The 16,067-nt window shown below is 50.0% G+C and overlaps 1 protein-coding gene across 4 annotated transcripts; it reads left to right on the plus strand.

Annotated features, from left to right (window-relative positions):
• The first annotated feature begins 1,053 nt into the window (after positions 1-1,053).
• Positions 1,054-14,352, plus strand: Pla2g4f (phospholipase A2 group IVF). 4 transcript variants are annotated; one of them, XM_021155536.2, is made up of 20 exons: positions 1,054-1,245; positions 2,073-2,145; positions 2,717-2,853; positions 2,930-3,055; positions 3,356-3,396; positions 3,639-3,681; positions 4,088-4,154; positions 6,705-6,868; positions 6,985-7,098; positions 7,289-7,326; positions 7,526-7,664; positions 9,609-9,745; positions 9,973-10,195; positions 11,072-11,186; positions 11,376-11,513; positions 11,592-11,699; positions 11,824-12,039; positions 12,402-12,568; positions 13,683-13,869; positions 14,129-14,352. In XM_021155536.2, the coding sequence occupies exons 1-20, from the start codon at positions 1,135-1,137 to the stop codon at positions 14,350-14,352; spliced, it is 2,568 nt and encodes an 855-aa protein (XP_021011195.1). In that variant the 5' UTR covers positions 1,054-1,134. The 4 variants fall into 4 exon arrangements, with proteins under 4 accessions (XP_021011195.1, XP_021011197.1, XP_021011198.1 ...); XM_021155538.3 differs by having other exon boundaries at positions 7,529-7,664; XM_021155539.3 differs by having other exon boundaries at positions 2,076-2,145.
• The last annotated feature ends 1,715 nt before the right edge of the window (positions 14,353-16,067 follow it).

The following is a 16,067-nucleotide window of genomic DNA, read 5'->3' on the forward strand; positions in this document are numbered from 1 at the left end:
TGGCCTGTTAGTTTGGGAGTTAATTCACCTTTGTGGATGTCGTTCCAGCCTCCAGCTGTGCATGTGTGAGGGAGGGGAGACAGTAGAGGTTACCTGGTCGAGATGGGGGTCTTGTACCTTAAACTGGTCTCACACTGCTGAGTTCAAGTGAGCCTCCTGCCTGTCCTGGGGTTCTGTGTACCACTACCCTTCACTATATGAAAGGGTTGTGGTTAAAGAGATGAAAAGAGTCTCCTAACAGTTCACTCTCCTAGGAACCTTTGCTAGCCACTGTCCCTGCCTCACCACCCAGATGACTGTGGTGCACAGGAAAGGACATGACATGCAGTTGCAGCCGGAGCCTCAAAATGGTCATGGACACTTTAAAGCCTTTATCTCTGGCAGTTTAAGGATAGAGAGGCCTGCCTCTCTTCTGTCCTTATTTACAATACCTGGCCATGCCCCCACCTTTATGCCTGAAGCACCAGGCACTTCTACCAACCCAGGAAGGGAGTCATGAAATGAATCTTTTCAGGGTGTGGGTGGCTTTGGTACAGACATACCATGACCTTTGTGTTAAGGAAATAACTGATGGAGGCCAAAAGAGACAATAAATGTCAGTGATTCCCCATTAAAACTGGAACCAGAGATTTCTATGTTTCTGCTTAAGAGCTGTGGAGAAAGTAGGATGGTGTGGGGTTTTCTGGCAGCTAGATGAAGTTAGCACTGATTATAGTACCTCCTGACTTCTGCTAATGGCAGACTAGTTGAAAACAAGAATATCCGGGCTCTTGCCCTACCCATGCATGGCAAGGGATGGGAGTGGTGTCTGTTTTTCACAACTAGTTCAGCTAAGCAGGGCCTGAGTTGGAGACCAGAGAGCTAAGCAGGACCCCAAGAGACTCTTGGAAAGGGAGCAACTTGCCTATTGCCTGGGGAAAACAGGCTCCACTCATTTCCTGGAGCACTTCAAACCCCTCCTGGAGTACTTCAAAACCCCTCCTCCAGCCCCAGTGCCTCAGCCTAGCAGTGGCTCCACCCTTTCCACTCCTGTGCTACTTGTCAGACCTGAGCGACAGTGAATATAGCCAGAGAAAGGGTGGCTCTGGGAAACAGGCAAGCTCCCTACTGGGACCTGAGCTGTTACTGCTGGCCATGCCCTGGACTCTCCAGCCAAAGTGGCTGGCAGGCAAGGGACTGCCCCTTCTTGGAGCCATACTGCTACGGAAGACAGAAAAGAGCGAACCACAATGGAAGCATAGGCGGGTAATGTACTGATCTCACTTGGGAAAAGCTGGCTGGAGTCCTGGGAGATGGCTGGCACCCCGTGGGGACTAAGCCAACCATTGCACTGGGGTTTGATTTAGGGTGGAACATACCACAGACAACCTGGAAAAGCTCAAACTAGAGGCAGGCCAAGGCCTCCAAAAAGAAATGATGGCAGCCTGTGACCGTTGCCTGTGGTTAGTTTGCCAGGAATGTGCTAGTCTAGCTGAATAACCATTGTGGAGAGAAGGGAGAAGGGGTTTGTTGGGTTTTCAGGGGTAGATTAACACCCAGAAGGCTGCAATCTGGCATCATCATTTTTTGTTTTGTTTTGTTTTTTGAGCTCAGTCTTCAATCTAGTGACTTATCAGACCAGACCAAGCTAGGAGACTTGGCTTCCCCTCACCTTGCCCATTCCTGCCTCTGGTTGGTCTTTCAGTCCCTGCATGGAAGCTGGTGGGTGCAGTGGGTTCTGGCTTTCTCTTTTAGTATTTGACCTTCTTAAATACATTATCCTAGTGCCCAGGCCACATCTAGAGGGCAGCTGCAGGCTGACCATTATAATGCGTACCTAGCTTAGCTGCTCATGGGAACACTAATAGTTAAGCTGGTCCCCAGATTCCAGGCCCCTCACCAATCCTGACCACCCAACACTCTGCGCCTTGCAAAAGCTTCCCAGAGCTCCTGGCATAGGAGCATTAGTGACCTGGTCAAGGCAAGTTCTATGGTAAGACAGAGTAGAGACCCAAGCCAGAAAACACTTGAGAGAGGAGATCAGGCCAACCCTAGCTTCCTGGAACTGAGTTCCTAGGGTTCTGTTGTTTCAGCAGGAAACCCACCCGTACTACGACCTTCAAGTGAAGGTGCTGAGGGCCAGAAACATCCAGCACACAGATAAGTGTGAGTGACCCTTGCTTTTCCTTCTCTCTAGGGTATTCTCATTCTCTCTCTCTCTCTCTCTCTCTCTCTCTCTCTCTCTCTCTCTCTCTGTGTGTGTGTGTGCTCTCTTGGAGTAGGGTGGTAGGGTGGTGTTAATCATGGAGGGACGGTACCTTGGTGTGGGGTATAGAGGCAGGCAGGCACACTGGAGGGGTGAGTTGGGCAGACTTCAGGCTCCTACTGACTCTAGGAGACTTTCTGAAGAGTGTGTTAGGCTCCCGTTGCCACACATCAATGCCTGCTTTCCAGGAGCGTTGGCAGTACCCACACATGGTACAGAATTCTATTGCCTGAATCAGGCAATCTCAAGGAGTTACTCAATGGTCTGGGCTATCACATGATCCTTTGAACTGTGGCTGCTGTGGGGATTTCTGTCAGTTGAGTGGGAGGTTACCTGGCTAAAGTAGAGCCTGGAACACCACAGGCAGACAGCCTCCTCTCCCCTTGCTCCTTCCTTTCTGAGTCCAGCCTCCAGGAAACCTTTTCAACAATCAGAGTTTGATGCCAAGTCTCCTTCCCCACTTACCTGCAGTGTCCAAAGCCGACTGCTATGTTCGACTGTGGCTGCCCACGGCTTCTGTTAGCCCCAGTCAGACAAGGACAGTGGTTAACAGCAGTGACCCAGAATGGAATGAGACCTTTCACTATCAGATCCACGGCGCTGTGAAGGTGTGGGCCAGTAAGGGGCTGGGCATGGCAGCCAATGATGTCCTCCACAATGCTGACCCTTCAGTCCTATCCCCAGAACGTCCTGGAGCTTGCCCTTTATGATGAGGATGTCCTGGACAGTGACAATGTCTTCTCCATTCTGTTTGACCTGAGTACTCTCCAGCTAGGCCAGCCTTGCACAAAAAACTTCACCAGGCAGCAGGTGAGGTCTGCCGGGACTAACAGTAAGTAAATCTCCAGTAGAGGATCCCCTGTCCCCTGGGCCGCTGACAGGAAGCCATCTTGGTTTGGCCTTAGTCACTGCTGAGTCTGGAACAGTACCTGGCATGTATTTCTGCATGAATGATGCTCTACATGGAAATGCTACTGCCCCCTAAGCCTATGAGATGCCACTCCAGACTAAGCTCCTAGGCCCTAGAGCTGAGCAGAAGTGGGAGGCAGGGGCAACTCCTGAGATTTTTGAAATTTCTTGAAAACTGATGCCTTCGTCACCTCTGTGTAGGATCCAAAAGAGCTGGAAGTAGAATTTACTCTGGAAAAGAGGTGAGTCTACTTAGACCTGGTATCTATCCATTTTACTCCAAATGCCAACCCTCAAGTCTCTCACTTGCCTTGGAGGCCTGGCTCCCGAGAGGACAGCCTGGTTTTGACACCTACTTGCATGTTGGGTGACAAATCTCCCTATTGCAACCCGATTATGCTTCCCGGGCTGCTCTGGGCCATATTGTTTTACTAGCCGTAGTAAAGGGTGCGATAGCCCATCACGATCCCTCCATCTTTTACAGTCAGACGCCTGCATCTGAAGTTGTCACCAATGGTGTCCTGGTGGTGAGGAGGGAAGATGGGTATGGGACTGTGTGGGACTGGGGAGCAGGAGAGTGTGGCTGAATCCATGGTGCCCACGTGTCTCTGGAAGTCCTTCCTTAGAAGGCAGATGCACCAGGGGAGTGAAGAACAGGAAGCTGCCTCTACCCTGTATGGGCATCATGTAGCCATTGCTCCCCTGGGACTCTGACTGCTGAGGGAGCCTTTGAGGGCCCCCTTTCCACCAAGGCCCACTTCTTATGAGTCCTGGGGAAGAACATAGCACTCACTACCTTGGGGGTTGTCACAAAAGATCCCTGCCAATAAGGACCAAGAGCTGCTATGGCCCTGGCCCTGGATATTCCTACCTCCCTCCATTCTGGTCAGACCCCGTGAGCTCTCTGACTCCTAAAGCATCTGCTTTCCCCAGGCTCACCCCTGTCTGAGAATTCAGGGCACAGTCACTGGAGACAAGTCAGCCTCCCTTGGAGAGTTCGGTGAGTCTTGTCCTCAGCCTTAGAACTTGCCTTCTCCCTGCATCTGATGGGAAAGAGGTGGCTCTTAACATTTTCACTGCTTAAAGTAGGGAGAGGACAGCAAGGACTCAGCTGAGAGTGACCACCTCTATGACCAGCCTGGACATACTCTTAAGATCTCAGCGGAGGCTGGGCAGTGGTGGCACACGCCTTTAATTCTAGCACTTGAGAGGCAGAGGCAGGAGGATTTCTGAGTTTGATGCCAGCCTGGTCTACAGAGTGAGTTCCAGGACAGCCAGGGCTATACAGAGAAACCCTGTCTCAACACACACACAGCACCCCCACCCCCCTGCAAAAAAAAAAAAAAAAGATTTCTGTGGAGGTGGAAGAGAGCAAACTCAATTGAGCAAATGCTTTTTAAGCCTTTACTCACATCCTAGCCACTAACATGTTACTGGTCCCAACAAGTCATGTGGTTAAATATGAAGCTGGAATGCAGGTGGCATAGTCTACTTCCTTAGTGGAGGAATCAAAGTCATTTTGTTATTGTAGAAGACCTGAGAAGTTGGGAGAAGGGAGTCCTAAAAGATAGTGTGTCTCCTTTCTAGTTTGTGTAGTCTGCCATTTTTGTGTAAAATTGAGGCTTCTATCCTCAATGTAAAACCTCAGCCTTAGAAAAATAACAAAAACATGCCTGAGGGGATGGCTCAGTGGATAAAGTACTTGCTACACAAACTTGAGGACCTAAGTTCAAACCCCTAGTATCCACTTCAAAAGCTGGGCAGGACCTCCCAGCACTATGGGGGGCAGACAGGAGGATTGCTGGGGCTTGTTGGCGGCCAGCTTGGCTCCAGATTCAAGGAGAGACCTAATCTCAAGGGAACAAGGTGGAGCATGACAGAGCAGGACAGTAACATCCTCTAGTCTCCTTATGCGTGCACATTCATGGGTAGTCACATACCTGGCATGCCCTTGCGCGTGCGCACACACATACACACGAGCATGTCACACAACACAACCTAAACAAAAATAACAAAATGTCTCGACTAAAAGTCATGACATCATGGAACCTTAAGCAATCTCAAAAGAGCTAGACACGAGCTAACCAAGAAAACTACAGTTGCATCATGGTAGCTGTGCCTCCTGTCAGTCAGAATGCTCCTTCATAGTAAACGTGCACAAAGTCCCTGTCTTCACAAATGACAAGCTTGTGATTTTTTCCCCTCCCTCTTTGCTTCTTAGAAGGACCCTGGGGAGGGAGGGATGTCTTAAAAGGATGTTAAGTCTACTCTGACTTTGAATATGTCACCCAATACAAAAATATTCATAGAACCTCCTTAAAACCCACAACACAGAACTCACAGTGCTTCTCCTGCTTTGTGGTAGCCCTCTGTGATTTCTCTGTGGAGTGCTTGCTTTGACAAATGGACTGCTGAAATGTGTCTCTTGATCCAATTCATTCCCCTGAGGAAAAAAGGAACTGAGAATACACACACACACACACACACACATACAACATGGCAAGGAGAAAGAATATTGGGAAGTCATCAGATGTGGGTGTGGAATCTGGTGGCGTGGCAGTTAGTGGAACCTGTGGGAGAAAGGCTGCTCTGGTGACATGGAGAATCTGGCATTACACTGAGCATGTGGCATCTATTTGATCATACTTCCTCGTGGCAGCCACTAGAGCAGCTGCAGTCACTATCCTCTTTGGGTCACACAACCAATACATGGGAGAGCCAGGACCAACCACAGATCTGCCACACTCCAAAGCCATTCTCACCGCAAGATCTGGCATTTCTTCAGTGCATGATGTTGTAGTCTGACTCCATCTTGGGCCATAAACCCTAGAGGGAGTGAAATGGCACCTTCCCGGGTGTCTCTCCTACTTCAGGGCATGTGAAGTCTGGATTCGTCTTGTGCAAGGATAGGATTCCATCTGGACCTCGGCTGTCCTCCAGCCCTTTGGGTCATTATTGCTTCTGTGATGTGTTTGGGACTTTTCTGTCCTGCAGTGTGTATGCCTTGGCCTGCACATTAGACATCTACCACCTCCCAAAGCTGCTAAGAAGCAAGGCAGGAAGAGACCCCGCTGTTCCTTGCCAAGCCTTTTCTCAGCCTGGGTCTCAGCTAGCTTGAGCTGACCTCCAACCCTTCTTCTTCTGCAATAAATACCCCTCTGTACCCAGAATGCCGCTCTGCCTTCTACCTCCTTGTCCAAGCCTCTACATTTTCCCTACATCTATTACTTTTGGAAGCTAAGGCCACAGCAACCTGCCTTGGCCACAAACCTTCCCTAAGCAAGGAACGTGATGCATGAATGGAGTCAAGAGGTTGGGAATATTAACAGTTGAAAATTGGTAACAAATCCAATAATGAGTGGATATTTATATAATCAGTTACATGTTAGGTATTAATGTAAAAATTTCAAAATCGTCAGCCCAATAAGCTATGGGCTGACCCATTCCCTTCCCTCCCTAGTATCTGTATGTTTCCCAACCAGAGGAGGAATTGCTGTCATCAGGGTATAACTGTCCTGAGCCACGCTTACATATGCCCCTCTGCCCTAAGGCTCCAGGCAGATCCAGCTGGCAGTGCCTGGGGCCTATGAAAAGCCACAGCCTCTGCAGCCGACCTCGGAGCCAGGCCTCCCAGTGAACTTTACCTTCCACGTGAACCCAGTGCTGAGCCCCAAGCTGCACATAAAGCAGCAAGAAAAGCTCCCAGTCTTCCATGTGAGTGAGCTATGGCGAGGACGACATAATGGAGTGAGCCGTGTGGGAGGAGACTCCAGAGTGCCTGGGAGGCATTGCTTCCATCCCACCCCACTCCTCGGCTCTCTTCTCCACAGAGTGGCCTGAGTGATGAGCTGGAGGCTCAGACCAGCCAGACGGACAAGGCAAGCATCCTGCTCTCCTCTCTGCCCCTCAATGAGGAGCTAACGAAACTTGTGGACCTGGAGGAGGTAAAATTTAGCCTGATGCTGGGGACTCCTGCCTGCCCCATGATCACTGAGAGAGGCACGGGCCCACACTGGCCAGTTACCTGAGCACTAAGGGCCACAGGTGTGTGTGTGTGTGTGTGTGTGTGTGTGTGTGTGTGTGTGTGTGTGTGACTCTATTGAGGATGAGGGGACTACTGTCTCTCTCTTTCAGGGCCAGCAGGTGACTCTTAGGATGAAGGCAGACATGAGGTGAGATGGGATTGCTGGTGGAAGGGGCTTATCTGGAAGTGGGAAATACTCTAGTAGGTTCTGCTTTTCTGCCCATTTGGTCCAGGCTACTGGGGACCACCTCCCACCCACGGAGGTCCCCTAGGGTATTGTCTGTGAGGCTCCCCAGAATGTAGACTGGACTCAAGGTTTTCTCCATACTCATCTACTTCTTCTGAAGCAGCTCTGGGGATTTGGACCTGCGCCTTGGTTTTGACCTCTGTGATGGGGAGCAGGAATTTCTGGACAAGAGGAAGCAGGTGGTGTCCAAGGCCCTGCAGCGGGTGATGGGATTGAGTGAGGCTCCGCACTGTGACCAGGTAAGGGACGAAGGATGAACTTGACTCAATCCAGTGAATCCCCTTGAGGGCTCTTGTATGGTTACTAAATGGCAGGAAGCTCAGAGGATGAAAAGAGCCAATGGGCTAGCTCACCAGAGCCAGTGGCCACGACCAGCATCAGGAATCGGATGAAGACTTACACAATCCTGGCAGTGGGTGGATAGCTTTAGCGGCTTGGGCTGTCACAACAAAATACTACAGTTGAGTGGTTTAAACAACAGAGATTCAGCTTCTCATGGCGCTTCCTTCCTGACTAGTAGACATCTGCTTTCTTGTTGTGGTGTCACATGGCCATCCCCCCAACCCGTGTGTGTGTGTGTGTGTGTGTGTGTGTGTGTGCACACCCAGAAGCAGAAGCTCTCTTCTCCCCCAGTCTCCCTTTTGAGACTGTCTCACTATATAGTCCCAACTGGCCTCAAACTTGCTTTGTAGACCAGGTAGGCCTCGAACTCACAGAGAATCAATTGCCTCTGCCTCCCAAGTGTAGTGATTAAAGGCAAGTGCCACCACATCTACCTCCCAATTTTTTTTAATGATAAGTATTAATGATAAGTAGCAAAGGCCTGACCTCATACATTGTTCAGACTAGTCTTGAACTTGTGATCCCCTGCCTCAGTCTCCCAAGTGCTGGTATTTCAGGGATGTCCTTCCATGTCCAGCCCTCTTCCTCTTCTTATTAGGACACCAGTCCTGGCAGGTTGAGGCCCTCTCCTAGTACCTGATTCTAACCATATTACTTCCTTATAGGCTCTATCTGCAAACAGAGTCATCTATGAGGGGTAGGGCCTCAATAAATGAATTTTTCCTTTTAAAAAAATTCTTCTCTCGCTGGGCAGTGGTAGCACATGCCTTTAATCCCAGCACTTGGGAGGCAGAGGCAGGTGGATTTCTGAGTTCAAGGCCAGCCTGGTCTACAGAGTGAGTTCCAGGACAGCCAGGGCTATACAGAGAAACCATGTCTCAAAAAAAAAAAAAAAAAAAAAAAAAAGAAAAAAGAAAGAAAGAAAGAAAAAGAAAAAATTCTTCTCTCATATATTATATCCCAAATATAGTTTCCCTTTCTTCCCTTCCCCAAGTCTTTCCACCCACCTTCCCTCTCTCCCAGATCCACCCCACCTCTGCCTCCCCTCAGAAAAGAGCAGGCCTCCCCGGGACATCAACCAAACACTACATAAACAGCTACGATAAGACCATGCACATACCATCATATCAAGGCTGGATGAGGCCACCAGTAGGAGGAAAAGAGTCAGAGTCAGCCTCTGCTCCCAGCATTAGGATTCCCACAAGAACATCAAGCTACTGCCATAGCATATACGCAGAGGACCTAGGTCAGACCCCTCACGGGCTTCCTGATCTTTGCAACCCCCATGAGTCCCAGTCTGTGACCCCTCCAAGACCCAGAGAAGCTAAGTAACAAGGAGGGCTTAAGGGGGATGTGAGGACCTCCCTGGGAAGGGGAAATAGAATAGATTCCATAGGGGATGAGGGAGCAGATGGGGTTGGGAACAGGAGGGATTAAGTCGGGAGGGAGAAAATACTGGGAGAAACAACTGGAATGGGGGGAGCACTTGGGGGGTCAAGGTGGAACCTAATCCAATGGAGACTCCACAGAATCTAAGAGAACCCTAGCAAAGACTCCTAGTAATGGGGGCCATGGAGCCTGAAGCAGCCATCTTCTGTAACCAAGCAAGGCCTCAAGTGGAGAGAATGGGACACCCACTCAGCAACAAAACTGTCAACCTACACTTTGTCCTGCCTTCAGAGTGTTCTGGGACCTCACACATCAGTTTTGTCATCTACAACATGGGGAGGGACGCTCACTGGGTTTCTGGGAGAATTCAGTGGATAAGCCAATGCCTGCCGTGGATAAGCAGTAATACATACAGCCCAGTGCTGTTGCTATCAAACTGTTGCTGTGTTCAGGTTCCTGTGGTAGCCGTGTTAGGCTCTGGGGGTGGAACCAGAGCCATGACTTCCCTGTATGGCAGCCTGGCCGGGCTGCAGGAGCTTGGTGTTCTGGATGCCGTGACCTACCTGAGTGGGGTCTCTGGGTCTTCCTGGTAAGTGAGGTGGGGTAGAGCACAGAGCAAAACTGAGCTATGGGTGGGTAAGGATGTCCAGGTGATCGGATGGAGTCTCTGATACGGGGCTGAAAACCTGCCTTCATGGGGTCAGGGAGAGAGGAGGCTGGGTCCCAGGTACATGTCTGAGTGAGGGAGCAGGATGGCAGGTGTACCAGGGGGAGATCTGTCCTCTAACTCCCAAGCATCTCCCCTTCTGTCTTCAGGTGCATCTCTACACTCTACAGGGATCCATCCTGGTCCCAGAAGACTTTGCAGGGCCCCATTAAATATGCCTCAGAGCGAGTCTGCAGCAGTAAAATTGGGATGCTGTCCCCAAAGCAGTTTGAATACTACTCCCGGGAAAAGAGAGCCTGGGAGAGCAGAGGACACAGCATGTCCTTCACTGACTTGTGGGGCCTCATCATTGAGTATTTCCTGAACCAGGAGGTAAGAGAACAGGAAGTGACTCCATTCTTCCCATCCCTGCTCCCTTTTCACACTTTTCTTCTGCCTTAATTCCTATCTTACTCCTGGGCTAGAGCCCAGTAAAAGCTTGTTCTCAAAGTGGTTCCTGCCTGCCTCTGAGGCACAGTGCCACACCCACTCACTGGCAAATAAATCCCTGATCCAGGCCACCAGGGAGGTTGCTCTTAAAACTGTGGGCCCAGTCTGTCAGAGGCAGAAGGTTCAGAGCAGCTGAGCCACGGTGTGTAGCTCTTGTTTGGAAGTGTGTGTCACCTGTGATACTGCATTCCTAAGATAAGAACTTAACATCTCCTAGTGGTTTTCTTTGTAAAGGAATTAGACTGGCTTTTCAGGGCTGGAGAGATGGCTCAGTGGTTAAGAGCACTGACTGCTCTTCCAGAGGTCCTGAGTTCAATTCCCAGCAACCACATGGTGGCTCACAACCATCTGTAATGGGATCTGATGCCCTCTTCTGGTGTGTTTGAAGAAAGCAACAAAATACTCACATATATAAAATAAATAAATCTAAAAAAGGAAGGAAGGAAGGAAGGAAGGAAACAAAAAAGGAAATTAGCCTGGCTTTTCAATGATTCCCTAAATCTGTTGGTCTAGCTTTCTCTATTCTGATATGCCTTCTGGGATGACAAAGGATGGGGAGGGCAGTCCCAGAGGCACTGAAATTATAAAAACCCCACAGGAGTCTTAGCTCTGCTGAAGTCTAAAGTTCTTAACAACATGAAATCCCTCTTATGGGGTGCACCACGCCCCTCAGGGTGTTGACATCAAGCCCCAGGATAGAGAACAGGGATTCTCCCCCACCCCCACCCAAGCCAACTGTCTACTTTCTCTCTTGCCCAGGAAAACCCTGCCAAGCTGTCAGACCAGCAAGAAATGGTCAGCCAGGGTCAGAACCCATACCCCATCTATGCCAGCATTAATGTCCACAAAAACATCAGTGGGGACGACTTTGCAGGTGCCCGGATGTGGAGACAAAGGAAGGAGGCAGGAAGGTGGTGGTAGGAGGGTGGAGGAGATGGGGCCATTAGGTACAAGTGGGAGGTGCTCACAAGCAGAGACCTTGGTGATTGGTGGAATTGCTGGTTTGGGGAAGGCGAGATTCCTGCTCAGTCACCAGGACCCTGGTTACTATGTCCTCCCTCAGAGTGGTGCGAGTTCACCCCCTACGAGGTCGGTTTCCCCAAGTATGGGGCTTACGTTCCCACGGAACTCTTTGGCTCCGAGTTCTTCATGGGCCGGCTGCTGCATTTCTGGCCAGAGCCCCGCATCTGTTACCTGCAGGGTGAGTCTAGACTTGGAAGCTTGGAGGTAGGCGGGGCTGGATCCAGGCTCTGATCTGGGACCCTGCCTGTCTCTGTAGGTATGTGGGGAAGTGCTTTTGCAGCCAGCCTGTATGAGATCTTCCTGAAGCTGGGAGGCCAAAGCCTGAGCTTTCTGGACTGGCACAGGGGGAGTGTCAGTGTCACAGGTGAGAACAGAGGCTACCACCACTTGCCAGCAACTTGCCAGGGCCCTGGCAGAGGGATGAAGAATGAGAGAGATGGACAAAGGACGGTTCCTCTTCTCACCGTTTCTCATTGCCTCCCATCTAGATGACTGGCCAAAGTTACGGAAGCAGGACCCCACACGGCTGCCTACCAGGCTCTTCACGCCAATGAGTTCCTTCTCTCAGGCTGTGCTGGACATATTCACCTCCCGTATTACTTGTGCCCAGACCTTTAACTTTACCCGAGGTCTCTGCATGTACAAAGACTACACAGCTCGAAAGGACTTCGTGGTCTCTGAAGATGCATGGCATTCACATAACTGTGAGTTACAGACAGTTGTGAGCTGCCATGTGGGTCTTGGGCTTTGAACCTCGGTCCTCTGGAAGAGCAGTCAGTGCTCTTAACCTCTGAGCCATCCATCCTGGGAAGGGGAAGGTATAAGTGGATCCTTCCTATATGCACACCTGGCTCACTGGGGCCAGCATTGTTTTTTATCTGGGTAATGGAGGAGGCGAAGTCATGGCCTCCTGACTGCTGAAAGTTGAGAGGCAGGGTAGGAGGGCTAGGGTGAGGGACTCCACAGCTGTTGGGAAGCAGAAAAATTCTTGAGACTGTGACTGTCAATGCAAAGAGAAGAGGGTCACCAGCAAGAACATCTGTACTTATCCCTGTATATCTTACAGATGGATACCCTGATGCCTGTCCCAACCAGCTCACACCCATGAAGGACTTCCTGTCCCTAGTAGATGGAGGCTTTGCTATCAACTCGCCATTTCCACTGGTCCTGCAGCCGCAGCGGGCTGTGGACCTCATTGTTTCCTTTGACTATTCCTTGGAAGGCCCTTTTGAGGTGAGGAAGGAGGCAGGGGTCTTCTAAAAAAGTAGAGGGAGGAGAAGAAATCTCTGCTGAGAGAGAGGCTGGGTTTAGTGTGACCGCTGGTGGTTGGGTGCTTTTAAAACATTGTTGACAGTCAGATCTCCCAGCTGGAGAATTCTGGGATTATAAAAATGTGTGTAAAAACGGTCTCAGGTGTCTTCTAGACTCTGTCCTAGAGCCTGTCCAATTATGGTAGGATTCCCAGCTCCATGGTGGGGCTGAGATTGCTGTCCTTTGTTGCTATGGTAACACTAGCCTGAAAACCCTCTAAGGGAAACACCTGCAGGGAGTGCCTCACAATCTGTAGGCAGTGGATGGACACCATCCATCAGATGTGGGTCTGGTGGTCTCTCTGACTTCCTCTTCATCTCCCTTGTCCGATGACTGCCTAGGATTGGAGAACAGATTAAAACCTCCTCCAACCCTGCCCTTGTAACCAAGCCCCTTAACAGGGAACCGAGGATGCGTTGGAGAAAGGACGGCCATATTAGGGGCAGGAATGAAAGACTAGCTTGATGGTTGGCTTTTGCTAATTATTGCTAATTCACTGTGCTCTCACTAGACACTTGCTTCCAACTGTCTTGCTGTGAAGAGACACTGTGACCACAGCAGCTCTTCTAAAGAGAAACATCTAACTGGGGCTGGCTTACAGTTTTAGAGCTTTAGTCTGTCATCCTCATGGCAGGAAGCATAGCGGCCTGCAAGCAGACACAGTGCTGGAGAGGTAGCTGAGAATTCTATATCCAGATCTGCAGGCTACAAGCAGGAAGAGAATGAGATACACTTCCTCCAACAAGGCCACACCCGCTCCAACAAGGCCACACCCACTCCAACAAGGCCACACCTTCTAATAGTGCCACACCCTATGGGCCTGTGAAGGTCATTTTTATTCACACCACCATACCACCTTTATTTGGCAAATTAAAAGGTGTCTCAGAAAGTCACTCGGCTATACAGAGCTAGCATGAAGCCTGAGTGTGCCGGAGTCCAGTTGGGGATCAGAAAGTCACTCGGCTATACAGAGCTAGCATGAAGCCTGAGTGTGCCGGAGTCCAGTTGGGGATCAGAAGCTTACCTCTCTGTCCAGGTCCTGCAGGTGACAGAGAAGTACTGCCGGGACCGAGGGATCCCCTTCCCAAGGATTGAGGTGGACCCCAAGGACTTTGAAGACCCCCGTGAATGCTATCTGTTTGCCGAGGCGGAGGACCCCTGCTCGCCCATCGTGCTGCATTTCCCTCTTGTCAACAGGACCTTTCGCACGCACCTGGCCCCAGGTAAGGGGAAGTCACAAGCCTACTCTAGCCTCCAGGGGAAGATGGGACACTAGTCTGAGAGTATTGCCTGGAGGGCCTGGACTAACCTCCGCTGCTTGGACCTCTGTGTCCACAATGAGCCATCTCTTTCTAATGGGCCTGAGAGTTAAGATGGCCTCTCTGAGGGAGCAAGCCAGATCACCTGTGCAGGAAAGTGTCCAGGGCTATCAGCTAGCCCCCAGTCAGTTTCACAGCCTAGTCTTGCTTTTCCCACCCCCAGGTGTGGAACGACGAACAGCTGAGGAGAAGGCCTTTGGGGACTTTATCATCAACGGGCCAGATACTGCCTATGGCATGATGGACTTCACCTATGAGTCCAAGGAGTTTGATCGGCTGGTGACCCTGAGCCGATACAATGTCTTGAACAACAAGGAGACTATCAGGCATGCCCTCCAGCTGGCTCTGGACCGGCGGTGGCAGGCTGGGGGAAGGGTTGGGGGCTGATCACATGAGAGTCAGAGGACTGTGGTGGAGATGTGATGGAGGACCTTAAGCCAGAGTATGCTGAGGGAGAGGGAAGACTTTAAGCACTTTCTGTTTTCCACTTCTCCTTCCCAGAGAAGATGGGGCAGTATCTCTCTCTCTCTGAGTGCTTAGGGGTCCTGTGCAGGAGAGAACAGAGTTCATATTATATTGGGGTGTGGAGAGAGCCAGACAGCAGCTTCATCAGAAGGCACACCCCCCACCCCCACCACAGAAGGACCTCTGGAAAGAACCCAGGCACTCAGAGCTTCACCACAGAGCTGTGGGCTGAGGAACCAGCTGTCCTTACACTGATGCAGAACTACAGCTGCTCACACTTTCACAGAGTGGCCAGCTTTGACCCACTCCAATCCCCCGGACTCAGTGATGTCAAGAATAAATAGCAGCTATGTGGGTCGCCAGCCTGTGTCACTGAGCCTGTGTTCTACTGGTTCTTCTCTCCATCCTAGCCCCTCCGCCCCTCCTCAGAGATCACCAGGCTTCCCTACTAAGGCTCATGAGATTTGTACCAAGAGGACCCATCCTGATGGCTGGGCACATCACTTTACCCAAACCACGTTTTCTGCTTCATATATACAGCTGCCACACTGTGCAAACACTGTCTTCCCGTTCTCAGGAGACAAGTGGGTAATTTAGATGGGGCTGGGTGAATGGACAATTGTATACATTGTATACGTGGATATATATTCCCATCTATGGTGGGCCAGTTAGTACCTTTTCCTTCACATGGGATGAGCGAATAAAGTGGGGGTGGATCTAGCCTGGATTCCTGCATCTGATGATCTGCATAGATCCCTCTCTTTCCCATCTCTCCTGATCCACTTGGGACCTTCCAAATATTGAGAATAAGTAGAATTCCAAACTGTAAAGAGGAGATCCATCCTGGTCAGGCTGTTTCCTGCTGGGGACAGCATACCATGACATGGATGGCATCTGGGACCCTGAGAAACAGGAGACACATCCCTCCAGGGGACCCACCATCAGAAATAAGGAACTGCTCACAGCAGGCCTGGATGGAGACATCTCAGAAGCCCGTGACAGCTTACTTATAAAAAAGTTGTTCCCATTTCTTCTGACCCTTAGCCCTGGATAAGGGCTGCATAGATTTCACTTTTGTGTGACTGCTTTGTAGTTGGCATTGGGGTGCATAATTATTCTATTATACTTTACTTTCCTATTTCTTTCTCCATCTGCTCTGGTGAATTCTATGAAACTAGATGTTTCTTGATGTAATGATTCTTAAATAATTAAAAACTGAGGCATGGGGCAAAGCACAGTCAGTCCTAATGGCCCAGGTGCATGCTGTGAGCTCTCATCTTGGAAACAATATAGTAACTGCACAATGGTGGTTCCAGATTAATGCTTGATTTGCAAATAAAGTTTGAAGAAATTATGTTTAGAAATTAAGAAAATGGGGCTGGTGAGATGGCTCAGCGGGTAAGAGCACTGACTGCTCTTCCAAAGGTCATGAGTTCAAATCCCAGCAACCACATGGTGGCTCACAACCACCCATAATGAGATCTGACTCCCTCTTCTGGTGTGTTTGAAGACAGCTACAGTGTACTTATTTATAATAATAAATAAACCTTTAAAAAAAAAAGAAAATATATTAAAAAAAAAAAAAGAAATTAAGAAAATGAAGTAGAGCCGCACACTATAGAGTTATACAGGGTCCA

Source organism: Mus caroli, unplaced genomic scaffold, assembly GCF_978045245.1.
Source record: "Mus caroli unplaced genomic scaffold, Mus_caroli_1 scaffold_2, whole genome shotgun sequence".
Lineage (NCBI taxonomy): Eukaryota > Metazoa > Chordata > Mammalia > Rodentia > Muridae > Mus > Mus caroli.